The sequence below is a fragment of the Mesoplodon densirostris genome, chromosome 1, assembly GCF_025265405.1.
Source record: "Mesoplodon densirostris isolate mMesDen1 chromosome 1, mMesDen1 primary haplotype, whole genome shotgun sequence".
In the NCBI taxonomy this organism is placed as follows: Eukaryota; Metazoa; Chordata; class Mammalia; order Artiodactyla; family Ziphiidae; genus Mesoplodon; species Mesoplodon densirostris.
The window spans coordinates 121011172-121039023 of record NC_082661.1 but is presented as its reverse complement, the minus strand read 5'-3'; the positions used below and the strand labels follow the sequence as shown (position 1 = coordinate 121039023).

The following is a 27852-nucleotide window of genomic DNA, read 5'->3' as shown; positions in this document are numbered from 1 at the left end:
CAGAGGGAGTTTTCACCTAGGTGTGAAGCCCCCCAGATACTGAGAAAACATCCCGAAGCCTCGGGCTTGGGATGGCGTGCAGCATGGCATGTGTAATGTGCTACCACGGTCAAGAAGCACAGAACGTTTCTGCAGCATAGACAGAGGCTTTGCTCTTAGTATTTTCTGAATATTCTGGAAGACTTCTAGTTGGTTGGTTGATATATTCATGGGAGGAGACCAATGATTAGATATGAACACTTGCCTATTGGGGATGGGGCTTTCTGTAATTAGCCCTTCGTTAGGAATCTTCAGTTGAAGATTGGCAATTTGCCCATCTTTAGGCTTATCGCATAAAACAAGTAATCATGGAGAAGTGTAACCTGTGGTTTTTCTAGTAGTAGTAGGTCTCTTTTATTGTCTGAATCACTGAGTGTTTTTTAAGAACCAGTAACCCGATCTTTTATCACTCCGGGGACCCGCCTTCTCTGCTCTGCCCGATGCATTCAACACATGTGTTCTCCTGGGAGGCCCGGCAGCACCAGAGCAATTTACATTCGGCTTCCCAGCCTGCGAGGGGCAGCAAATCAGCCTCTGGGAAGGCTTCGGAGACTTGTCAGCAGTCTGTAGCTTATTTCTGTGTGTGTGAGGGGGTGTGTGTGTGTGTCTCTCTCTCTCTGTTTCTCTCTTTCAGCATTTACAGGCTGGAATCACTGTGGAGGAAGAAGCAACAGAGTCTTGTCAGGATTTTATCTCAGGGTAATGATTAGTTAAAAAATGAAAGGCAGGGATACTGATTTTCGTTAGAGGAAGAATTGACTGTTTGATGTAGAGAACCCCCAGTTTCTTCCTGAGGAAAGCTGAACAGGGCGACTGCAGCCCGTGGCTGTCTGACAGCAGCAGGGGCTGGGTTTCAGCAGCGGCTGCTGGCCTGGGGAGCACCCGTAAATGGACTTGGGGCTCAATGCTCTGACTCTTTGTCGTGGCTTTGGATGTGGGAATACCGGCGGTGATCTCCTGTCTTTTATAAACTCACCTGATTTAAAGGAAAGATGAGTGAAGAACCAAAGGAGAAAAATGCAAAACCTGCTCACAGGAAAAGGAAAGGGAAAAAGGTAAGAAAGGAATAAGCAACATGTTCTCTCTGGCTCTGGGGAAGGGAATGATCTTTAGGCTGGATTTTAAGAGATGGGATTTTAAGAAGCTGCTAGAATCAGAATGCTTTTGTTTTCCTGGTCTATTAATGGGTGTGTTCTGTGTTGGGGAAAAGCATCACAACTCGGATACATTGCTAAAATATTTCAACAGTTAAATACAGTCATCTAGATTTCACTAAAGTGGTGTGTTTTTCATAGTGATATTCAGGATTATTAAGTAAACACATGTCCTAATTATGTGGGTGGGTGGGTTTTTTTTCCCTTTAAATTTTCCAGAATGCTTGTTAATCAACAGGGTACAATTACTAATGAATATTACTATGGTATAGATGTTTAGCTTTAACACATATTTTAAGTAAACTGAGGGAAACCTGTAGTTATACTTTAAAATTGCAGCAGGGAGGTGAACTCCATTTTAATTATTTATCAGCTTATGGCTGACAAATCTCAGATTTGTAGTCGACTCTGCAGTGGTACAGCCGCGTGCCTAATTTGTCCATTATAATTTATAAAATCAGTTTTGTTTGACACATAAATTGAAGAATCTTCGAAATAGCAATAGGTGATTATTGTAAACCTGTAGATTCATTTTGGCTTTCTTGCATGTGTATATCTTGAAATGTTCTCCTAACTTTTTCATACATTTTGAAATGGGTGAAAGAGGTAATTCCCTAGGTCTGACATTTGCTTTTGATCCATTGTGGTTTATAAACTGGCTTCCATAGGGCGTGCCACCAGTGGAAAAGACAGTTGTATATCTGTAACAAAGAAAAACAAATCCTTAAAATAGGATTCTAGTTCATAGCTGTTTAAGGAAAATTTGGATGATATTTTTTTAATCCATACTCAAAATCTTCAGATGTTATATTTTAATCATTAGGACTGTTATATATAATTGTGATTCTTTAAATGCTTCCTTGACCCAGTGTAATGTATGCTCAGCCAGTGGACACATAGAGCATGGTTGGTTAGAGTAGAGAAGATAAAGATTTCAACTACTCATTGAATTGTCAGGCATTAAAATTTTTTTATAATCTCTTTATTATTTATGAAAAGGTTCATTTGAATACAGTGTTCTTAAAAGAGCTACTCTGTCAGCAGACTACTCTGCGGACATGTTCATGAACACGCCAACATTCTAGGGCAGTGGTTCGACATCCTGCAGATGGTGAAGCTGTTCAGGCTGACTTGAAGTCAGCCCTGACTCCTTGTGCATTGTCTCTGTGGGGACTGATGATGTTGCAAAGGTGCTGTTCTGATTTCCCAAGGGAGCAGGTCACAGCTGCCCAGCACATACAATTTGTTTAACGCGTGGCAGAGTGGTGCTGGTCTCCAGGAAAGGTGTCAGCTCTGCTCATGTTTATGAGATACGGCCTTAAGTGTCTGACAGGCCCCACCATGACTCTGAACACAGGGTGTCAAGGGAAGCCAGACAGACATCATGAGGCCTGACAGTGCAGCCCGGATTAAAGTGAGCAGTGGCTGGGTCAGTTGTAAATCATTGAGCTTTTATGTGGAATCCTTTAACATGGGCATTTTTTTTTTTCTCTCTTCCTTGAAAATTTTACAGCCATGTTCCATTTCTCTTCCTATCAGTTTATCCTACTCAGAGCACAATATCAAGTCAGTTACTTTGAGCCCTTCCACACTCTGCCAGCTGCTGCCAGCTGCTGCCAGGGTCCTCTTTACAAAAACCTTCAACCTCACACTCTGCCCCACGACCTTCCAGTCCCCCTCCCAGCTGCTCAGTGAAGTCCAAATTCCTTGACTGTGGAGCATGAGGCCCTTCACAATCTAACCTGCACCCACATCCTGGGCTTTTTTCCCCATCACCATTGACTTCATTCATATCTGATTCCATCCAAACTGGAGTTCCTACCGGTCCTTGAATGAATCCATTTGTCTGATGGTTGTCAGAAGCATCAGAAGAAATGCATGGAGAAAACATTATACATGGAGAAAACATTTCTATGCCGGCCCTTTGATGAAATCCTACCCATCCTGGCAGGTCCAACCCAGGTCTCACCCTCTTCTTGAAATCTGTCAATTCACCCTAGTTAGAAGTCAGTCAGGCTTATGGACTGACACAGCACCGGGTCCTTTCAGGACAGCTGACACATTCTACTTCTTTTTCAAGTTATCACGTACCTGCTCTGTTCCCCTCATCACATTGAACCCACTGATATTTGCCTCACAGGGCACTCAGCATGCTCCTTGTATGCAGTTGACACTTAATAAATGTCTTATTGAGCTGTCTCTACCATTTGCTGACCAGAGTTCACCAAGAATTTTCAGTGTGAGAGCAGATGCATATCAGATAGGAGATATCTTTTAAATGAATAGGCCTTTTCTTCTTATATTTTCTGGATAAAGGATGCAGCATTCTTTGTCCTTAAATAAAGACACACGTGTGCGTGTGTGTGTGTGTGTGTGTGTGTGTGTGTGTGTGTGAGAATTCCATTTCCTCCTAAACCAAATATTTCTCAAGGTCTCTGGGTGTTTCAGATGACCTACACTGTAGCATTGGTGGGTGTGGTCAAATGAAAGCCTTTCAGGTGGGAAATATAAGGAACCTGCCAAATTTTTGGCAGTGAGCTCCCCAAGTATTTAAAATTTTTCCCAGTTATTTATGGAGTTATTTTCATATAAAGTTTAGTGTGGAATCCTTTTTGTATAGGAATATATCTCAAAATGACCTTAAAAATTATGTGTTTGTGTTGAGTGTTTTCAAAGCAGATTACATGCTTAAGGGCATTTGGGTATAACGTCTCTCATGAGACACGTTTAATATTGGAGTCAGCAAGATAAATGTGATGGAATCATTGTATTATTCCTTTGTTAGCACATAGTGAGTATTTTGGATTTTGCTCAGAGATATAAGGATAGAAATTGATGTTAGGAAATGTTTTTTCTAGTAATTTCTGTATTTAGTTCTGGAATGTGAAGAGGATGTGTGTGTGTGTGTGCGTGTGTGTGTGTGTGTGTCTGTATGTTTCCCCATCCCATAGCTGTTTCTCTCTCTTTATGCTGGTTACAGGAGAAGCATTTACTGCAAGTCAGGGGACCTGAGTTCTAATCTAGTCCTGCTTCTAACTTAGTATCTTGTCTGGATAAAATAATCAAACTCTTTATTTATAAAATAAGATTCATATACCTGGCATAGCTGTCAGGGATATTATGAAAGTAAAATAAAAATAGTAAGACTGTATTTTCCAAAGAGGTTTTAAAATGATAACATCTAAATTCAAAGTGGTTATCATTGTGGAATTTCAAACTTGCTGTAGAGTGGCTGATTCTATAGTAGAAATGACAAATGAGGACATATTGTCCCATCTGATATTATACTACCAGAGGTGCTTAGTTTAACTAGCCACCAAAGAGTAAGTGTAAAAGTGGCATGTAATGATTTTATTTATTTACCATCTGCATTAGCCAGCTCAGGCTGCCATAATAAAATGCCATAGACTGGGTGGCTTAAGCAACAGAAATTTATTCTCTAACAGTTCTGGAGAGTGGAAGTCTGAGATCCAATGCCAACATGATTGGGTTCTGGTGAGGGCTCTTCCTGGCTGGTAGATGGCTGCCTTCTTGCTCACATAGCCTTTCCTTGGTGTGTGCAAGTGAAGGTCTCTCCCTGCTTCTTCTTATAAGGCCACCACTCCTGTTGGATTAGGCCTCACCCTTATGACCTCATTTAAACTTAATTACCCCCTAAAAGCCCTGTCTCCAAATATAGACACATTGGAGATTAGAGCTTCAGCATGTGAATTAGGGGCATGGGGGAGATGCAATTCCAATCCATAGGAGCATCCAAAGAAGGTTCCAAAGAAGTCTAGGTTCCCAACTTAAATATGCTTAATAAAAAATGTGACAGTGATTGAAACTCTTTCAAATAATTTAGTTATTCAGCAGATGCTATATGGTAGAAAGCCTGAGACTCATTACTGGACTGGAGCCAACTATAGTATACCAATCCCTGCAGAAAGTATAGGGTACCAAATAAAGGTGAGTTCAGGTTCCACTGGTGGCAGAAAGGAGGGAGTGGTGAATCCATTTGAGGATGAAATCAGGAAAAGATAGATAGAAGAAGTCATGCTTGAATTGATGTTTAAAAGATATCTGTTTTTCCAGTGTTCCCCACAGGGTCAGAGGCTTCCAGATAGAGAGTGTGGGATAAAAGAGAAAGATTTGAAGTAGCCGGGTATACTTAGGGATGTAAACATTAGTACAGTGATGTGTTTTAGCAAGATATGAGAATGGAGAAAAAGGCAAGGACCATCTCAAGGAATTTAAGCTAAAGACCTCTTTTTTTTTTTTTGTCCTGGTATTTAACAAAAGACTTTAAGCAGATGAATTATCAACGTAAGATTTGTTTCTTAGAAAAGAATCCCTAGTATTTGGTAGAAATGCTAGGCCTGTATTTTACACCGTCATTCCATCTAGTAGGAATATATGTCATTATGTCATATTGTTTCATTGCCAATGATTACTGTGGAATTGGTCCTTTGAGTGTTACATTCAGTGATTTTTTTTCAGTGTTAGATTGAAGAAAAATACTTATTTAGACCCTACTAGGTAATGAGTGCAATGAGTTTGCTTGTATTCTAGGGTACTTCAGTAAAGAGATTTTCATCATTTTCGTTCAGCTGCCTTTTTCATCTTCAGAATCCAAAATAACTCGCTCTATGTAAATTTGTTTTTATAGTTTTTTTTTTCTTCTGAGGGTGGACATCACAATGTTCTCTCTTTCTCTTTTCTGTCACATCCTTGCCTTATGTGTGAGAGCTGTACTTGTTGCTTCTGTGATGTAGCTTAAATTATGTAAATGTGTCCTCATTTTTTGAGGGACAGTCAAGGGAATGTTCATTTCTGATTTTCATTCAGTATTCCTAATGTTTCTGGATTTTCATTGTTAATTTTTTCTTTGATTCCACGGTCTCTAATGAGGTGCCTTCAATACCTGGTTCCCTCTTTAGAGTGATGGTGTGGTGTCATACCAAGAGCATATGGCGGTTGTGTTGACCTGTAATTTTTATTTGTGTATTTGGACATTGTTCAATTGCTCACAGCTGCTCTACAAGTAGATATCCCCTCGAAGGCTTTTATTGATGATTGGGATGAATTATTTAAGTTATGGTTCACTGAGCATGATCACGTGTCAAATGCCGTGTAACTTCTGAGGGGCTAATGACATGCTCCCGCTCAAGGGGCATTTTATATCTTTTACCATTTCACTATATGCATCCATGTCAAATGTTTTTTTCTCTCAATCTTTTACAGTTAGAAATTTAAAAAATTTTTTTAAGTTTTTATTTAATGTGGACCATGTTTTTTGAAGTCTTTATTGAATTTCTTACACTATTGCTTCTGCTTTATGTTTTGGTTTTTTGGCCCTGAGGCATGTGGGATCTTAGCTCCCTGACTAGAGATTGAACCTGTGCAGCCCCTGCATTGGAAGGCAAAGTCTTAACCACTGGACTGCCAGGGAAATCCCAGAAAATTTTAAATGTTTTTTATTCTCTTAATAGTCTTCCTCTCAGTTGTTAATCCTTCTATCACAAATGCTATCAACTTTATAGTTCATAGGCACTTCCAATGTTTAAATGTCTGTGAAGCAGAAATTGTGACTCTTCCGATAATTCATTTGTAATGGTATTTTCTTGAACTTAGCATTGGAGTTTTCTCCTTTTAGTGCACAGATTTCCATGTTGTCTTTGTCCAAGGTTTTTGTGCATTTGGAACTTTCTTTTTTGTAGGGAGAGATTGAATAGATTCAGAGAACCTGGGAAATAGCTTCTTGATTTCAGAATTTCATGAAATAATAGACTTTCTTTATAATACCACATTTAAAAAACCAACTATAGTGAGGTAGGTTTACCTGGAGATTTTTTTTCAAATTTTTTGTTAAAGCTTGGTATAAATTTCTTTTATGTATTGCAGCAGGCTTGGGGCCTGGGCTTGGAGCATGGCTTTTAAAACAAGGGACTGATATTCCACAGGTTTATAATCTCTTCCCCATAATTTCAAAATCCAAACCAAAAACCTAGAAATTTCTTCCTAACTTCTTTGGCGGCAAAATCTGACCTAACCTGAACTCATTTGGCAACAAAACCTGTACTGACCTTATGTGAAGCTATTTATAGTCTTTATTTATCCTCCTTAGCGTGAATATTCATATGTTTTGCTGCAGAAGTAGAATTCTGTGTTTATGGGGTGCTGTCCCAAGATGCTGCTGGGGGTGTCCATAGTATTGATATATACCTTTCTGAAATCTGAAAAGTTCTGAATTCCAAAGTGTTTCTGGCTGCAAGGAGTCCAGATATGTAAATCTGTATAGACTTCTGAGCTGGGACTACGGGTGAGCCAGTAGGACTAAAGGTTAGTTTGGAGTGAAGGAGAGGGGGCTTTTTTGTCCTTAATAAATTCCAGATAGAATGGAGCTCTGTAATGCCGGGCATTGTATGTATCAAAGGTCCCTAATGCAGTTTTCAGTCTTGTAGGAAAAATTATTTCCAGGAGCATTGTAACAGATACTGGCTTGCTTGGTAATAAATCTGAACATTTGGACAGGGGGGTTTGAAGATGTTTATAAAGCCTGGTTTTCTTTTTCTTTCTTTCTTGCTTGCTTGCTTGCTTGCTTGCTTGTAGTGAATTGTGGCTTGTCAATTAGAAGGAAAAAGAAAAGGTCCTAATGTATTATTTATATTGTTTAGGAAATTCTTAATTTTTTGTTGTTCATGACCATTTGATGAGGTCATAAAGAATAACTCCAGTATATATTTTCTGAAAGAAAAGAATCTAGACTTTGGGGAAAATATTGTTCGAATTGTTGTGCCTGCTCGCCAAGAAAATACTGTTAATCATATGAAAGATAATTAATTTCCCACAATGAGCACATAAAATGACTTTCTCTGGCATCCATCTTAAATAAAAATTCCCATTTATGGGCATATTTTTTATACAACTTAATTTTTTAAGTTTTCATTCTAGTTTTCCTCTCTGTCTCACATAATTGTAAATATAAAGCAACTTATTACGTGGCTATGTTAATAGCTTAAAAGCTAGAAGTTTCTCTCAACTCCCTATTCCTCTATTAATTTTGTAACTCTCGTCTTTGGATTCCGTTGGTCCTTCCACCACCTGGGAAGTAGTAGGAACAAAGCAGATTTAAAACATACTGTCATAAGATATCTCTTCAGTATTTTAGAGATACCAGTGGGTATACTGGCTTTCACAGTATCATTAAGAAAAATAAATCTTTAACTCATTTATGTAGTTTTAATCCTTGAGTAGAGTTTAGATTGGGAAACTCAATTTGTCTACAGAGACAGAACTTTCATCCTTGACTCCCAACTCACTCATCTTTTAATTACATGTTCCATAGCACATGAGAGATGTTGGTCTGGCATTTCTGCCGTGTGTGTGTGTGTTTTTTTTTTTTTTTGCGGTACGCGGGCCTCTCACTGTTGTGGCCTCTCCCGTTGCGGAGCACAGGCTCCAGACGCACAAGCTCCGTGGCCATGGCTCACGGGCCCAGCCGCTCCGCGGCATGTGGGATCTTCCCGGACCAGGGTACGAACACGCGTCCCCTGCATTGGCAGGCAGACTCTCAACCACTGCGCCACCAGGGAAGCCCCGTGTGTGTGTTTTAAAATACAGTATAATCATGCAAAGCTATTGAATAGATCTAGTTCTTCATTTTGGTTCTGTCTCAGTATCATACCATTTATTCTTTCAACAAGTATTTTTTGAGCACTTACTATTCTAGTGCAAGGGATTCATCAGGGAACAAGTCCGACAATAAACAGACAAAATGGATAACTAGCAATAAGTCAATAGAAAAATTCCACCTGAGGCTGCTGTGCTGGAGGAAGATTCAGAGAAGGGACAACTCTTATAGCCAGGGTGGCAGAGAAGGTGACCCTGAGCCGTGAGCTCACTCACCACAGGGATTTGGTCAGCTGTGCAAAGATGACATTTTAGGCAGAAGGAACTGTTTGGGAAAAGGGCCCCTGTGGTGTTTGGGTTCCGAGGAAAGAACATCACTTTAATGGACTTTCCCGGTGGCCCTGAACTTTAAAGATCTCTACACACAGCTCTCAAATGTTTATTTTTGTTTGTTTGTTTTCCCTCCTGGAATTCAGTTAATGTTTTATGAGTTTTAAGGCTAAGGGATAATATTTTAGGGAGTCAGCTGGGGATTTCTGGTATCTGAGCAGTGTAGCACCCGGTGAATTCGTGAAAAGGATGAACTTTTATTCCGCTTTTCACTTTCCCTTCAGTGCTACCCATTGTTAACGATTGTGACGTAACTACAGTGAGGAACTTAAAAACTTCTTGCAGAAACCCACATCTCTTAAGCCTCCAATTAACAGTTACTTTCCCCCTTGGTACACAGTCGACTTGATAAATTAGAAATACAAATACAGGCACACATCAGAAACTGAATTTAGTAACCCTTGATATGATGTGTGTGTACAATAATTTTGCAAGTTGCATGTATGTAGCCTATGAAATATACATTGCCTTAGAATATAGGCTCTATGATATTATGTCATATTTACTGTCAGCATTTTGTGGGTACTTAGTGAAAAATTAAGCAATAATTGTAGCAAACCAAGCAAATTCCTGATAATTTATCCAGATACATTGTATAATTTCTCTTTGTTATTTTCATGATACTGGCTTATTTAGTCTTTACATGCAGTGATTTCATCACTAAGTAATTTACCTTGGCATTTTACAGAAATGAGAAGTCTCTCTGGAGCATTATCATGTTATCTTCAATGATGGTTTCACTGTTTTTCAATCTAGTTCACTTTAACATAGAAGGAACATTAAAGATACATACAGAATTTGAACCATTATGGTCTGATTATTAATGAAAAAGATCTTGTGTATAATTATAGGTAATTAAGTGAATCATGTATTCAAGTAAATATTTATGAATAACTTCAAAGTTTCTTTTTAAAAGCAAAAGCAACTGCAGTTATGATTTTATGGATTCCCACCCCACTGCTGCTGCAGAGATGTTTATCAGAAATTTAATGGATTGCCTCCTACTATACATGTGGGGTTATTTCACTCAATCTGTTGTTTTGGACAAATAGGGAAGCACAGGAAACAGCTTGATTTCAGATATTCGAAGTTCCCTGTTCTCACCCATTAAGCAGGGCTCATCCTCCTCGTCGGTTCTTTATGTCTTAAAATTAGAAAAAAATGTAGAGGGCATTTATGAAATTAGAATAGTAATGATAGGTTCCAGGATTCCTGCCTTTTAAAAAAAATTTGCTAATAAGTCTTTTGATAGATTCAGTTATGTGAGTGTGCTTGAAATAGGTGCTAGCAGCTTGCTTCAGCACATTCGTGCTTGAGAAGTTTTCACAAAATTTTGTTATTTTAGGGGATCTCTAGAACAAAGCTCTAAAAATGAAGGTCCTCCATACTACTGAAGTATAAAAATTACAAAATATTTTAATTGCTTAAATTAGTAAGTTTTCTCTCAGTAGTTTACCTGATGAAAATGCTTTTAGCACTAATCCCTTATCTCTATAAAAGGTCTTTTGGGATAAACTTTAGGCATTGTGTTACAATACTTAATGTAATTTATAAACATGCCAATTGTAGTTTTCTCTTTAGAAAGTAGATACACTAATGTAGATGAATTAAACTAATGTGTCAACATGTGCCTTTTGTCTTCTACCCTTAAAGCTTTTCTGTAATCTTTAAAGTGGAGGTTCTCCTAAAAATATTATGATCATGGGCTTATTATGGTCCTAGTAAGATACTCTTCATGGTGAACTGGTGAGAGCAGAGAACAGAATCACATACACTTGAGTATGAATCTGTGTCCCACCATTTAATAGCTATATAAAGTTAGTCAAATTACTTAAATTTTCCTTGTTTCCTAGTGTATAAAATGGGGATACTTCACTTACCTAGAGGTTTAATGTGAGGATAGAAATAGTATATGTCAAGTGTTTGGTACAGCTCTTGGCCGAAAGTAGGCATACAGCATGGAGTAGCTGTTGTAGTCGTTAGTGTTAAAAGCATTGCTAGGGCTTCCCTGGTGGGGCAGTGGTTGAGAGTCCGCCTGCCGATGCAGGGGACACAGGTTCGTGCCCCAGTCCGGGAAGATCCCACATGCTGTGGAGCAGCTGGGCCCGTGAGCCGTGGCCGCTGAGCCTGCGCGTCTGGAGCCTGTGCTCCGCAATGGGAGAGGCCGCAACAATGAGAGGCCCGCGTACTGCAAAAAAAAAAAAAAAAAACATTGCTAGTATGAGATTAGTTTTGGTACTGCTTATTACCTATGAAGAAAATCAAAATTTGAGGGATATAATTATAGTTCATCATCTCCTTGAATCAGAATTTTTATGTCTAATTTTAATATGATGTGCTCTCCTTTCTCTTTACAAATCAGAATAGCTTGTTTTGTGATGGCAAAATTAATGTGTCATGTTGATTTCCTACCTCTTTAATAAGAAAATTAGAAATTTGTCTTCCAAACCTAATGATCTTTTAAAAAAAGTATCTTTTGACTTGTTTTAGAAAATTACATATTTAGTCTATCTCTAGTGAAATTTTGATTTAGGAACAGATTTGTGGAACATACTGCCTTACAGTCATAAAAATGGGCAGAGATAGTTCATGGTATCTTTGTGTAATGTTAACTTCTGATGGTACATGTCAGATAGGATTTGGATTATTAACATTCGTATTATATTAACATGGTGGTGTGTATTTCACGCTTGTGTTTGTGCTCTACAAATCCTCCCACCCTGTATTTTACTTAACCATTTAGGATGAGGGAACAGGGTGGTATGGAAGAAAGAACAACACTTTGTGGATTTTCTTCTTGGCTCTGGTGTAACGGCAGCAAGAGGTAGTGGGGTGGAAGGAACATGAGATTCAAAGATATTTACATTGAAGACATTTAAGACAATTTATATGAAAATATAAACATGTTCAATGAGTTTATCTATGTGACATTGAACTGAAACCTCCCCTTTTCTAATGTCTGAAATGTAACTGAACCAGATGATACCTATGATGCTTACGGGTTTTAAGACATTTCCTTCTACCAAAGATACTGAATTCATATTTTCAAAGCAGTAGTGTGATAGGCGAGATTCAGGGCGGTGCTTGCTGTGTGTTTGCTGAAGGGAGGCAAAGGCCTGAGAGCCCCCCTCGTCGTAGTTCTTCTCTTCTAGTCAACATCTCTCATGTCATTTTGCCTCTAACAATATAGCTCCCTTATACCCTAATGTGTGTTCTAGTTTTTACGTTTTTAGGATTGAGGTGTGAAGAAAACAAGGAGCCATCGCCTAACCTTTCACCTTTCAAGTAGAATTCCAGTTGCCATTCCATTATTGTATGGAGCATCACCGCCACATGAAACATTCTGAATTTAAAGTCTGGTGTCTAAAGCAGTTTCAGAAAGACCACCCTATTTGACGTCCAAGTGCATAGTCAGGCCCTTTAATTCTGAGCCTTTCATCGAAATCCACTCAGGGACAATTTGTGCATTGTTTACATCTGGATCGTGGACAATTGGTCACTCTGACTTGTTTTGTTTGTTTGCTTGCTTTTTTTTTTTTTTGCTGCAGTAAAATACTCATAGCATAAAACTTACCACTGCAGCCATTGAAAAGGGGGATTCAGTGGCATTCACTCCACTCACAGTGTTGTGCAACCATCACCAGTATCTAGTTCCAGAACTTCTTCATCACCCCAAATGGAAATCCTACACACATTAAGCTGTCGCTCTGTATCCCCTCTGTCCCCAGCTCCCAGCAGCCACTGATCTACTTTCTTTGTTTATGGCTTTATGCCTATTCTGTATATTTTATATGAGCGGTTCATATAATACGTGTCCTTTTGTGTCTGGCCTCTTTCACTGGGCATATTTTAAATGTTTATCCATGTTGTCACATGTATCAGTACTTTATTCCGTTTTTTAGTTGGATAATATTCCATTGTATAGAATTCCACATTTTGTCTATCCAGTCATCTGTGGATGGACGTTTGGGTTGTTTGTATTTTTTGGCTATTGTGAATAGAGCTGCAATGAACATTTGTGTACAGATTTTTGTTTGAACATCTGTTTCCAGTTCTTTTTTTTTGGCTGCGTGGTGTGGCTTGCAGGATCTCAGTTCCCCAACCAGGGATTGAACCCAGGTCCCGGCAGTGAAAGCTCTGTGTCCTAACCACTGGACTGCCAGGGAATTCCTGTTTCTTCTTTAGGTTATGTTCCTAGGAGTGGAATTGCTTGGCCATACAGTAATTCCATAAACATTATAAAGCTTATTGAAGAACTGTCAGAATGTTTTTATAGTTTGATTTCTATTGTATTCATATTTCTATATCTTATTATATATCTAGTCACATGATATATTATTCTTTTGGAGTTTTGGGGCTAAATTGTAGTGAAAATTTGTATATATTTATTATAGAGAGAGAGACAGTAGGAAGTTTGTGGAGAAAGACAGGGACACTCACTGATCTACTGCAAACAGAGAGAAGAGCCCCTTCTGGGCTTTCAGTGAACGGCAGCAGGTGTACCCTGGAGCATCAGGGAAAAGTAAAATCATCATCCTGGGAACGTGCCTGATGGGAACTTTTACTTAAGATATGGATTTTGAACAGTGGCAGAACTGAGAAACTTTGCCATTTGTGCTATATCCCTTAGCACAAGTCCCTGGCTGTCTCAGAACAGAGTGTGTGAAATGGAATCTGTTCTCTACACGAGGCCAGAAAAATAGATGGTGCGTTGAGCCACATCTGGCTTCAGGTTTCTCCCAGAGAGAAGTAATTTAGAGGCTTAAAATATCAGATGACCTCTGTATTGCCTATGTTTATGGTTAACTGTAGAGCAAATAGTATATAATTCTCATTTCATAGTGTAGCTTCATTCATTCTCAGTTGTTTCTCTTTCAATATCTGGAAAGAGAGGATGCCCCTGGGAATGTCCCAAAGAGGTTTCTGAACCAGGTGGGCTGTGACTGACAACTATAGCCACAATTTTGGTCAACTTTTTGGGGGCAAGACCAGGTGAGCTGCACTGCTGAGAGTTTCCTCTAAGAGCTACCGAATAGTGATTGTAATAGGAAGAAGGTTGATATCAAAATAAGCAAGAATTGGGGCCTCCCTGGTGGCGCAGTGGTTGAGAGTCCGTCTGCCTATGCAGGGGACACGGGTTCGTGCCCCGGTGCGGGAGGATCCCACATGCCGCGGAGGGGCTGGGCCCGTGAGCCATGGCCACTGAGTGTGCGCGTCCGGAGCCTGTGCTCCGCAACGGGAGAGGCCACAACAGTGAGAGGCCCGCGTACCACAAAAAAAAAAAAAAAAAAAAAAAAAGAATACAAGTAATATAATTTGTCCTAGAAATACCAGAAAATACACCCCCCCCCAAAAAATAGTAAGCTATATAAACATTTAAAAAATTCTACTTCATGTTTAGACTCTTTAGAAATTCTCATTCTTTCTAGACTGTTTAGAAAACTCTAAATACATGTATTTTGTCTTTCTTTTTGTAAAAATGACACATTAGCCTAAAATTCTTCAGAATATATTTATACCAAGTTAATGCCTCTTATTCTGTTGGTTTATAGGAAAGGAATCTGTTACAATTAAAAACCACTTAAGAAAAGAAAAGCTGCTCTTGTATCTTATTATAATCAAACCTGTTTATCCCTAGCACACAAGAATGTTTTTATAATATAAAATATATAAGTATGCAATATATAAATATATTCTACATTTGCATAATATATAAGTAAATAAATATGTGTACATGTATATATAATGTTTTATAACCCTGCAATTATTAAGTAAAAGGTTATGGTATGATTCACACATGATTTTGCTGTCATGATTTTTAGTTTCAATAACTTCCTTTTCATAAGATATGGCAGATTACTGGATAGTTCTTTATTGTAGTTTGACTAGTCCTAGCTCATGTCAACACAAACAAAGTTTCTTCGTGAAAGTGTAGTAAGTACTCTTGCTTATTTCTTTGAAGGCATTCCCTGTCTTCTACTACTGTCCTTTTTAACAGACTTCTTAAAGGTACCTGTGCAGACAACCCAGAGTAATATGCCACCTAGTGACCCCATAAAGAAGTCACAATTTTCAGTCAACAATCCAGCCAACATTAAAGCCATTTCACAGTATAGGTCTTTATCAAAATGCTTTTGAATGACACCTGTGTATGTATTGTTTTGGATCTTCTTTTTTATTTATATTCCCTAATGTTGTTTATGATAAGGATATTCGAATTAGATGTAGAAAAAACCTCAATATGTAATTTCATTCCTCCTGACCTAATTAGAAATGTGATAGTCCTCAATAGAATAAGATTTAAATGAGTTTAAAATATATTGTAAGCATTAGTTCAGTTAATTATGTACCTTAGGGAGAACTATTAGGTGTTTTCCGTGATGGAGAAATAAGAGTTTTTGTCTTTGAATAGCACTTACGTTAGTTGTAAGAGAAATGTTGTATTATTATAACATTTACACTCTTAAAGAGCAAGAATAGGGCTTCCCTGGTGGTGCAGTGGTTGAGAGTCCGCCTGCCGATGCAGGGGACACGGGTTCGTGCCCCGGTCCGGGAAGATCCTACATGCCGCGGAGCGGCTGGGCCCGTGAGCCATGGCCACTGAGCCTGCGCGTCCGGAGCCTGTGCTCCGCAACGGGAGAGGCCACAACAGTGAGGGGCCCGCGTACCGCAAAAAAAAAAAAAAAAAAAAAAAGAGCAAGAATAAAATGTTAAACCATAGTAACTTAAATAGTAAGAACAACATTTTAATGATATTCCAGAACATGATAGCATTATTGAGTCATAAGCCATAAACCAATTATTAATTATTAATGCTTTAAACTATAGTTTTTGAAACCTATTTCAAAGTTGTTAAATATTTTAGATTCATGATGTGTAACATCTCTTGGAAAACCATGGTATTTCTGTTTACACGTCATCACGATGGTAGGGTTGTGTGTGTGTGTTTGTTTGGAATGAGCCCTTCTCTCTCGATATGTATGGCAGTGCTTGATTAGCTTAGTTTCCTAAAGAACTGTATTATCCTTAGAGGTCAAGTATACTTATAGAAAAAGAGATCAGATTTACATGGGGGGCGGGGGCGGCGGAGGTTGGGGGAGGGAGAGTTGGTTGAAGGTGGTCAAAAAGCACAGTTATAAGATAAATAAGTCCTAGGAATGTAATGTACAACATGATGAATATAATTAACACTGCTGTGTGTAATATATGGAAGTTAAGAGAGTAAATCCTGAGTTCTCATCACAAGAAAAAAACTTTTCTATTTCTTTAATTTTGTGTTTGTATGAGAAAATGGAGGTTCTCTAAACTTACTGTGATAATTGTGTCATGATGGATGTAAGTTAAATCATGATGCTGTACACCTTAAACTTATACAGCGCTGTATGTCAATTATATCTCAATAAGGCTGGAAGGAAAAAAAAGAAAATTAAATTCCTCATGAAGGGCATTTTGAGGCAATAAAGACCACTGACTGCTTAAAAAAAATGTTATTCAGAAGGACTGATAATAAAGACCGGGTTTCCTATTTAATTTCTTTTGAAATTAGAGCACCCCTGAAAGTGCAGTTAGTGAACTTGACAATTATACTTCCTGTTATGCGCATTATTTGTCTTTAGATATGAAGTTGTGGATTAAGTGAAGAGAAGCTATAAATTCTGATGACAGAATGTCCTGAACTCTCTTAGCTTTGGTTTCCTCATCCTTAAAAATAGGGATGATGTCTTGTCTGCCTCATGAGATTGTTTTAAGAATTAAATGAGACTGTGAATGTGAATGTAATCTGTGGGTCATCATTGTAGAACAGTAGTATAAACGTAAACCATAATAATCCTATCCTGTAGTATTTTAAGAATTAGCTACATATGAGAAATGGAATGATAAAATATTACAATCAGTAGGAACTAGTACAATATGTTTACTTGAGTATATAAATGAAGGATGTTAATAAATCAAGACCTAGCCCTCATTTTGAACCATCAGCCTTAAAGTTTTGGGGGAAATATGTGAAAATGGGTTTGAGACTTGGGTTTGAGACTCATTGGTTATGTAACACAGGTGGTTTGAGATTTTCTGAAATTATGTATGTTTGATTATTGGATATTGTGGATGTCCTCTGTGAATATTTTCAAATATTTACTTCAGGGTGTTTTCCTCTTTGGGAGAAAATAATCAGAACCTGTCCATAGGGCAAATTGTGCTCATTATGCTGTTTCAGACTTGTCGTGTGTTCCCTGTGTGGTACCTTGTAATTTTACCTAATTATTTCCTTTTCATATACTGTTTATTTTTCCTTAGAAATTAAATCAAACCTAGGGCTGTGATGTCGATCTGACCCCACCTTTCCCTGTTGACTGTGGTTCCTAAAACAGAGTTTTATAATAAATTTTAAAGTTTGAATAGATAAGATCATGCCTTCTGCAGTTTCCTGTTCTTAATAAGCACATTATTCATCTACTTAATAGAGCAATTTCCTTCTCCCTTTTCCTCTAAATGCATATATTTTCTGGTTAGCTGCAAACATTGTTCAAAAAAATTTCACTGGAGAAACTGGTAAGGAAGACAACAAAGAGAAGCGAGCATGTGGATGAAGCGGGTCGAAAGGCACAAACTTCTAGTTAGAGATTATTAAGTCCTGGGGATGTAATGCACGGCATGGTGACTATAGTTAACATACTGTATTGTATATTTGAAAGTTGCTGAGAGAGTAGATCTTAAAAGTTCTCATCACAGGAAAAAAAAATTGTGTCTACATGTGGAGATGGATGTTAATTAGACTTGTGTTAATCATTTCCCAATACATACATATATCAAATCATTATGTTGTACACCTAAAAGTAATACAATGTTATATGTCAATTATATCTCAATTTTAAAAAGCTATTAAAAAAATAAAAGGCAGTATTTGCATATACAGTGGTTAAAAGTATGTCTGGTTTCAAATCTAGGCTATGGCATTTACCAGTTGTGTGACCTTGGAAAAATTACTTCCCCTCTTTGTCACTCAGTTTTATCTGCTGTAAAATGGGGTTAATATTATCTACTTTATATAGGAGTTAAAACATTACCTGGCACTGGAAGGCACTCTGTGAGAGTCTGCCAAATAAAGTGGTCTGATGTATCCTTTCTTGATCTTTTCTTTTGATGTGATTATGTATTCTGCATGCTTTCCATTTTGTAATTATTGCTTTTCCTGTTTGTGTGTGTTCTTCTTGCCTTGCAGAAATTAAGCTCAGTTGCTTGTTACAGGAGGGTCGTGTGTCTGAAAGAAATGAAGGTTGTGCAGGAATAAAGGGGCAGTTGAATGGAACGGAATGTTAGTAATTGCTAAGTTATAGTGAGGACAGAATGTACTGGAATATGACAGTTTATCCTGAAGGTACACAAAGCTTCTTGGGTTCGCCTTACGTAACTAAATGGGCAGTCATTTCTGTGGATCCTCTTCCATTCAGGGAGAAGCTCTAAACTAGAGAAACACAATTGCTTTCAGAAAGATAGAAACAGAATTAAGGATTGCAGTAGTATTGCAATGTCACTAAAATTATGAATGTGGAGATACTTTGTAAATTATAAAGAGGCCATCAAGGTGTTAGTTATTCTATCTGTTGTATCTTTTGCCTTCTACCTGGGAGCCCTGCTTTCTGGAAGATTTAGCAGCTGATTTGTAGAGCCTGTTACTCCTCAATCCCTCTGGGCTGAGGCCCCCTTATGGAAACTCATCACAGCATCATCTTACCTTCTAAGTGGATAATGGCACAGATCTAGGATTGTGCCAGTTGTATAATTTTTTTTTTTTTTTTTTTTTTTTTTTTTGTGGTACGCAGGCCTCTCACTGTTGTGGCCTCTCCCGTTGTGGAGCACAGGCTCCGGACGCGCAGGCTCAGCAGCCATGGCTCACAGGCCCTGCCGCTCCGCGGCATGTGGGATCTTCCCAGACCGGGACACGAACCCGTGTCCCCTGCATCGGCAGGCGGACTCTCAACCACTGTGCCACCAGGGAAGCCCCAGTTGTATAATTTTAATGATAAAAACTGAGGCGATATTGCTACTGTGCAATGTCGGTAATTTGATGAAATCTAAATATTATATACTCAGGTTTTAATTTATAGTGCTCTCCCCCTGTGTCTGTCCTGATCTTTGACCTTGTGAGTTTGCTCTTAATACACAGTGTCCTTTACTGTGACTTGATGCATGCAGTAGTGTTTCTTTCAGTCCCTTGGAAATCTTATCATGTGAATGTTTCTTGTCATCATATTTGCAGTCTTAAGGGCTTCTTGAATATTTGTCCTTCAGGTTTTATAAGCAAGGTCTGTAATACTTGCTGGCACAAAATTGACCAGGAGCCCTAGTAACTATTTTTTCTTCGTTTGACTTAGAACCATAGAACTTCAGTTTTGCAAGTACCTCAAAAAACATTTAGTTCAATAAAAGATTCTGGTACTCTCTCCAGAGACCCAGAGCTGGAACACAAGATCACATTGCTGTCCCTGGACAGATCATTTCTGAGGCTGCTAGTTCTGTAATCTTACTTTTCTTTTCTTCTCTAGGACATTGGCCCCTTCCTTGTATCACTTTGTTTCTATCTCTTCTTTGCATCTGAGTTCCATCTGATCTTGCTGATCATCTTTCTAGCATCCGTACCTTTCCTTTACACTCTTGAGCGCTCCTATTCCCACCCTAATACCATTAGTATCCCTCATGATACAAACTCTCCTATTATTCTCTGTATCTTTTATACTTAATGATTATGGTTGTTTCATTTTTTAAAAATTTATTTATTTTATTTAATTATTTTTGGCTGTGTTGGGTGTTCATTGCTGTGCACGGGCTTTCTCTAGTTGTGGAGAGCGGGGGCTACTCTTCGTTGCGGTGCGTGGGCTTCTCATTGCAGTGGCTTCTCTCTTTGTTGAGCACGGGCTGTAGGCGTGTGGGCTTCCGTAGTTGCGGCACATGGGCTCAGTAGTTGTGGCTCACGGGCTCTAGAGCACAGGCTCAGTAGTTGTGGCGCACGGGCTTAGTTGCTCCGCGGCATGTGGGGTCTTCCCAGACCAGGGCTCGAACCCGGTCGCCTGCATTGGCAGGCGGATTCTCAACCACTGCGCCACCAGGGAAGCCTGGTTGTTTAATTTTTTAATGCAGAGATTTTTGTAGGTAAATTAAGAGAATCTTCCTGGGAAGAATCAAGAAGGGGCAATCTTAGCCAGAATAACATTATGCTTTCTTCTAATTTCAAAAACATTTCTCCCTGTGATGCTGAGTTCACTAGAAAATCAGATAACTCCGCATCTACCACTGATTTCCTTGAGGATTTTAAATGAATTTGTGTTAAAATATTATCTGTTGAGACCAAGCAATATGGAAATTTGTACCCATCTGTCGTGAATATTTAGACTTCTTCAAATTTCTGAGGTTATGCAGTACTATAGATTAACACAAACAGAATGATCAAGACAGCCTTATAAATAAGAACAAAATGGCTAGAACATATTCATGTTATATTATTTCAGTTTTCCATGTGTTATTTTAGATTAAAATCTAAGTCTGTCATTTTAAAGTGAGTTGTCTAATAATACTTTCATATTTGTAACTGCCATTTAGAGATAACTTAAAGTTCAGTGCCAAGTCATTATGTTTTTAAAGGAAGAATTTGTTAACCTGTCAGCATTGAAGATATTAATGGTGGTTAAACATGAGAGAAAAATGGGAAGCAGTATTTTAACTGAAGTCCTGAAGAAAGCAGGACTGTGGCAAGGGTGGCAAATGACAGTGTTATAGTCTTCGTTTATGTGTATAGGGTTTAAGAATCATCTTTTCAGTACTCTTCTTTGTCTCTCAGAAATCGGAATGATATCCTAATTTTAATTTCTCATTAAAATCAGATGGTTTATTGACTTAAAGGGTAATAGCTCTAGATGGGTTGAAATATTACAAGATTAATATTCTTTCATGCCAGCACACGTCGAGTCAGCTCTTAGAAGGAATATGGATATGGATATTTACTGATGCCTGCCCCATTCTCTGGGTTACCTTTGGGATATTGCCATTTATCCAGTACAGTTTGCTTTCTCTAAATCTCTGGGCATCCCGAATGTAGATACACATATCTATACTTTGCACTGTAGCAGGTCACAGGAATAGATGTAGCCGAAGCCTTTCCCCCACCCCATCTTCCTTCCACTCAGGAGTTTATTGAGAGGATGGGTAGTTAAGCAACAAAAACAACAAAGCAAGTAACATATAAAGCAAAATGGAGGCATACACTCTGTCCAATAGAAGTTTAGTGGAGACAAGAGTTTAGTCTGAGTGGCTGGGAGAGTTTCATGCTGGAGCTGAGATTTGAACTGAAGCTTGAAGAATTTGACAGTTTTTTAATTAAGTAGTTGGGAGAAAATAGAGGTTGTGAGAAAATGGAGTTTGTATTAAGAATTTAAAAATTGCTGAATTATTTGGAAATTTTAGATAAAATTTTATGAAATTTAAAACAAATTTAAGAATAAGTAGCACATGTATATGATGAAAATCTAAATGTATAAATAAAGAGTGGTACAAACACAGTGACAAGGAAATCCCTCTCCAAGAGACAATCACTATTACCATTTTCCATCCAGAAGAGATAGTTTATATACACTGAAATGTGTGTATGTGTGTGTCTATCTATCAATTTGTCTTTTTTTCTGAACCTTTTTCCACACAAAGATTCCTTATTCTTTGCTACAGCTCATCTCTTTGTGTGAAAGAGTATACTTTATTTAAGTACTTTATCCACTCACCTACTGATGGATGTTTTACTTAGTTTTAATCTTAATTTTTACAAGTACTGCTGCTGTAAATATCTTGTACATTTATCTTTGCACATATGTGTCAATGTGTCTGTGGAATACATTCCCAGAAATGTAATTCTGGGAACAAAAAATGGGTTCATTGTCAATGTATAGATATTGCCGTATTTTCCTCCACAGAGCATCTTCCATTTGGTCCCATATTTTCCTATCAGCAATATATGGTAGTTCCTGTTTCCCCACCACCCCGTCCTCACAGAGTGTGGTCAGACTTTTGATATTTGTCAACATGAAAAGTGAAAAACATATGTCACTGTAGTTAAATTTGCATTTCCTAGTTTCACAAGAATTTAAGTAATATAAATAGCGTGGTTCCTCATAGACTGTTTAAAACAGGACATTTTTAAAAGATTTGTGGTGTATTTTTTATGAGAAGGATTACTCATTGGATCAAGTTTCAGTGATATGAAGAAGCCATACTAAAGGTGAGCTGAATCATGTGGGGTATACAGATTACAAATTACCTCTGCAGTTTTCTGGTTTCCACAGTTTAAACACTATTAAAATCAGCAAGAGGGAATGCAGTGCTTCAAACCTCAGCCTGGTGCTGGCTGGGGCCTCACTTCTGGACTGAATGACCCACTGCGTGAATGGGAATCTTAACCATTAGAAAGGCGAGGTTTCCAAGGTTGAAAAGACAAACTTCCTGCTCGAGTTTTATTCTCTAGCCATCTCATTATTTTCATTCTCTTCACCCAAAGACTAGTGAAGGAAGGTTGAAGGAACATGCATTATATCACCCTTGGTCTCCTGCAACCAAAATAATGTAATTTCTAAATAAAATGGCTCTGGGTTTCTTTGTATGATTTTACCTCCTTCTTTAGATCCACACCTGCTATGAGGCATTTTGTAACTTAATAAAGCTGTAGGGTTTATCTTTTTAGTAAGAAAACAAAACTGCTTACAAGGGAAAAATCCAGCCAATCTAAACATTCTTAGCATTTTTCATGTGGGCTGGTGTATTGAAGGCAATACTGTCCCCAAAGAAAATGACGATGAAGGTGAGATTTTAGGGTAAATTTCTGCTGTGGTTACTGTGATGTAGACCTCAGTCACAACAAAAGAACCAGACAGTTGCCGGGGATGGGGACTCTTGTATTTTTTTCTAAGTACCATCAAATGAGTCCAAAATTCACAGGAAAGGGAGAAAAGAAATTTAAAAAAAATTACAGCCAAACAGTTGGTAATTGATGTGTGGTATTCACAAGTATGAGGGGAAGTGAGAGGATGTTTCTTGGCACGACTGTCATTTTCCTAAAGAAACTACAAATGTGTTTACAAATGAAGGACACACTCGTCTATGGCAGCCCAGTCCCAAGGAAGTGGATCTCCGTTGCTTGCTCACAAATGGAAAGGCCCCGCCTGGAGCTTTGCCTGCTGTGCCAGATGAAAGAATCCTCACAAACAGGCAAAACTGCAGTCACCTGTTTCTTTTCTTTCTTTTTTTAAAATTTATTTATTTATTTATTTATTTTTGGTCACGTTGGGTCTTCGTTGCTGTGCACGGGCTTTCTCTAGTTGTGGCTAGTGGGGGCTACTCTTCGATGCGGTGCGGTGCGCGAGCTTCTCATTGCAGTGGCTTCTATTGTTGCAGAGCATGGGCTCTAGGCGTGCAGGCTTCAGTAGTTGTGGTGCACAGGCTCAGTAGTTGTGGCGCTCAGGCTTAGTTGCTCTACGGCATGTGGGATCTTCCCGGCCCAGGTCTCGAACCTGTGTCTCCTGCATTGGCAGGTGGATTCTTAACCGCTGTGCCACCAGGGAAGCCCCAGTCACCTGTTTCTGCAGAAAAGTCTCGGCTTTATTTTTACTGAGGGTACAGTGATACGGTACAGGGTACAGTACAGTGATCTCCCAATTTAGCCTTTTGGGGAAAGCTTGTCAGGATGCTATGACAACCTTATTTTTCATTCCCCAGAGGAGCTTCTCCTTTGCCAAAGCCATATTCTAGCCTAGAGAGTAGTGCCACTTCCTCTCCAGCCTCACTTTTAGGAGTACTCTAGAGAGTATGGGTGTTATTCTTCAAGCTATTTATAGCAAAGGGAGTTAAATGAAAGCTGGGTGCTGTGTGGTATGGAGATTATTTTTTGTACCTTCAGCACTTTCTAAAACTGCTGGCTTCTATGAGCAGGCTGTGAAATCGCTAGGTTTCTTTCTTTACAGGACTGTAGTGCAGTTAAAAAGAGAGAGAGAAAGAAAGAAAAATTTATATTCCCTAACATTTCTAGATCTGTGAGTTTGCTTACCGTTTCCATATAGTTGGACATTTTCTGAACAAGCATGGATTGAGTTTAGTATCTTTATTGGCTCACTGATTAGAAGCGTGCTGCACACTTGTGAAAAAATGTTAACAATGTAGAAAACAACAAATCAGAAAATAAAATCCCCTTTAATCCCAGTCTAACAAAATTCTCTTCAGTGAAGAGTCTGGAGGAGACCCTGACATTTTTTTTGCATATTCTGATTACATGGATAAGTGCACACACATATATGCTTATGTTTGAACCCAAGATAATATTATATATTCTTTTCTGAAGCTTTGCTTTTCTCCATTTGCCAATATATTTTGATCGTCATTGCATGCCAGTACATGTAGAATTACCTAATAGCTTTTTTTTTTTTTTTTTTGCGGTATGCGGGCCTCTCACTGTTGTGGCCTCTCCCGTTGCGGAGCACAGGCTGCTGACGCACGGGCTCAGAGGCCATGGCCCACGGGACCAGCCGCTCCGCGACATGTGGGATCTTCCCAGACCGGGGCACAAACCCGCGTCCCCTCCATCGGCAGGCGGACTCTCAACCACTGCGCCACCAGGGAAGCCCACCTAATAGCTTTTTAATTATCTGATGTTCCGTTATGACTGTGCTATACTTTAGTAAACCAATTGCCTTTTGATGTATATTTATGTTATTTCCAATTTTTCACTATTAGAAGCTGCTGCAATATGTGTAAGAATACATACTCATGCAAATACTTCTGTAATATGTTTGGAGTGAAATTTCAATATACACGTTAAAAAAACTGAAGATTTTGAGCTAATTGGCACTGTCATGACAGGCTTTGCAAAGGTAGAGTTATTTTAGGAAACCAAGTAGAGACTAAAGCCAATGGCTCCATTGGTGGTAGGGCCCAGTAACTCTCCATTCAGGGTGCCATGATGCAGGAGTCTGCCTAATCTCCTGAGTTTTCAGGACATTCTAAGCTGTCCTTTGTGTACCTTTGTGAAGCTCCCGCCATGGTGTCCCTTTAGCTTACTGTCATCACATCTCCATCTCACCATCCCATGCTTTCTCTTAGCTGGCAGTGTTTAGGATTAACTTGGTAAATGGATTCCTAATATGCTTCCAGTTGGAGCTAGGGTAGCAATTTAACCCAGTTGTAATAACCATGTTGTAGAAAGATAAACCCATTTGTAATACTTTAAGACAAAAAGAGAGGAATTTATCTGAAGGATCCACATGGAGCTCATGGACCCCATGGCCCTAAAACACATGGGACCTCAAAAGAGATTAGAACCATGGAAAGCCATGCAGAACTGAGGTCACTCCATCCCCCTAGGACCGGGTGGTTTCTCATCTCTCCTTTGTGCTCATCTCCTTCATCCTTTGCATGATCCATGGTCTTGGCCCACCAACCAGAAACAAGTTACCCCAGGCCATCTTTACATCACTGCCTGATTTAACCACTTCAAAAGATAACAGGAGTCCTGATTCCAAATTACCAGGACAGACTCTCTCACTGGTTGGCTTAGTCATGTGTTCACCCCTGGATCATCAGGGAACCGAGGTGAAGAAGCATCAACATGCCTGGAGGATTCTTCTTACCATTCACTTCCTCCTCCTCGGGTGTTACCATTTCTCAGAGAGCACTTTCCCAACCACCCAAAATGTGCCCCTTGCCTGTGACTTTCCCTCTCATGATTATGCATTGTTATTTCATGGCACTTGACCTTGAGTTACTTGTTTTGCTCCCATTAAAATGTTAGGTTCGTGGCATAAGGAAAATATTCATTTTTTTCATTGCCATAATCCTAAGGCCTAAAATAGTGCTTGGTTTTCAGTAGGCACTCAATGTATACATGTTGAATGAAGACACAGATGGACAGACCTAAAAGATGCTCCTGTATCTTGCAGAGGCTGTCCTACTGGGTATTTTTAATGACTAGAGAAATTGTACATTTCACCTTCTCTGGGAGTGCTTTTCTCCTTTATGTGTATTTGACTCTTTCTCTTATTTGGAGAACCATATCTTTCACTATTTCCTGTTTTAAATAGGGCTTGCCAGCTTTAAATTACTTACAGTTTTGTTAATTTAATTTTCACGGCAGACTTACCTGATAAGGAGGTGAGGTATCATTTTGTTAGGTGGAAACATTAACTGGGATGCTGGAGGGTATCGTACTTTGTTCAAAGCCAAAAATTTAGTAGATGATAGATCTCACTCTAGAACCCAGGCCTTCTGGTTCCTGTGCTAGGGTTAATCTCAGTAATCTCTAGCTCCTAGGATTCATTGTTTGGAGTTAGGAAGGAACTTTTAGTTCAGACCCAAAGGTGCTATTTCTTAATAAAGTAAAGCAGCAAAGGATCATGTAAAAAAAAAAACAACAATGGTATTATACCATATACCTTAAAATTCCTATGGAATCATTTTTATATATATGAAATTTCTAATAATCAGAGCCGTATTTTCATAAATGTCTATTTTAATACTATGTCAATATAATTGCAACATTTCAGTTGTGAAGTGTTAATTTCATGTTTGTATTGATGACCTGTTTTATGTTTCCCTTGGTTATGGATCTCTGAAGATACAATACCAGAGAACAAATACTATGACATTGGCATCCTTCTTCATTTAGCTTTTGCCACTACTCATTCACTTGTGTTAACAGAGGGATACTGCGTGTTGTGTAAAAGGAACTTCATGGATACAACTTGGGTTGGTTAAATGTGTAAAAACCAATAGTAAACACCAAATTGAATGCCAAATGTGTCTAATAGAAATTGTTTCTATTACTGTAATAAGAGATTATCATTTTAAACGTACTACTTTTTTTGAGAAGGTGTAAAAGTAGTTAAAATGGACAATCTTGATATGGGTCTCATGAGCAGTAAATGTATATTTACTACTTTCTATATAGAAGGAGATAGTCCTTGCCTTTGGAAGTTTTAAATGTAGAAGGAAAGTTACATTCAAAAAATAACTGCATACATAATACTGTATGTTAAATGTATATGAACATTCCTTCGTATCTAGCCCAGTGTCTAGTGGTTTCATAACATGTAGAAAAGACTATGTAGGTGTTTGTTAAGTGACTAAGTAAGTGAATGACTGAGTAATTGAACAAACTTCCAAGCAGAGCAATTACAGCAAAATTTTAAGAGACAATGCAGTGGCCAGAAGATGAGTGTTCCAGGCATAGGGAATTCACATGAGTAACGATTTCCTCTTCTGAGGAAACAAAAGATGATGTACTATGGCATAAAACCCGAGGACAAACATTAGTGTGAGGAGCTGGCTGTTAAGAATCATGTACCCTAAACTATAGGACAGGTCCTGTGTAGAAGACTTTTCTTAAGTGGTAGACAGTAGGTTTTTTTTAATTGGAATTCTGTAAAGTAAATTTCCCTTATCTGTTATTCTTGTTCACCACTGATTCCTTTTCTTTGGCCTACTCAATTTCAATCATCATCCTGAAATATCTACTCTACTTCTAAAAACAACTGTCGAAGGACATGTGACCCAACCCAAATATGAGGCCATGGTTGGTGACCTCATGGTCAATGAGTAACACAAAAGTCAGTATAACCACATTTGCCCTACTCAG

General features: G+C 38.6%; 1 protein-coding gene across 3 annotated transcripts in view; it reads left to right on the top strand.

The window, feature by feature from the left end:
• The first annotated feature begins 560 nt into the window (after nt 1-560).
• The window catches only part of ANK3 (ankyrin 3), a 524774-nt gene continuing 497482 nt past the window's right edge, over nt 561-27852 (top strand). For all 3 annotated transcript variants that reach the window (XM_060108675.1, XM_060108669.1, XM_060108681.1), the window contains exon 1: nt 561-1094. In XM_060108675.1, coding sequence (XP_059964658.1) covers nt 1032-1094 — 63 coding nt within the window. In that variant the 5' untranslated portion in view covers nt 561-1031. The remainder of the gene's footprint in view (nt 1095-27852) is intronic.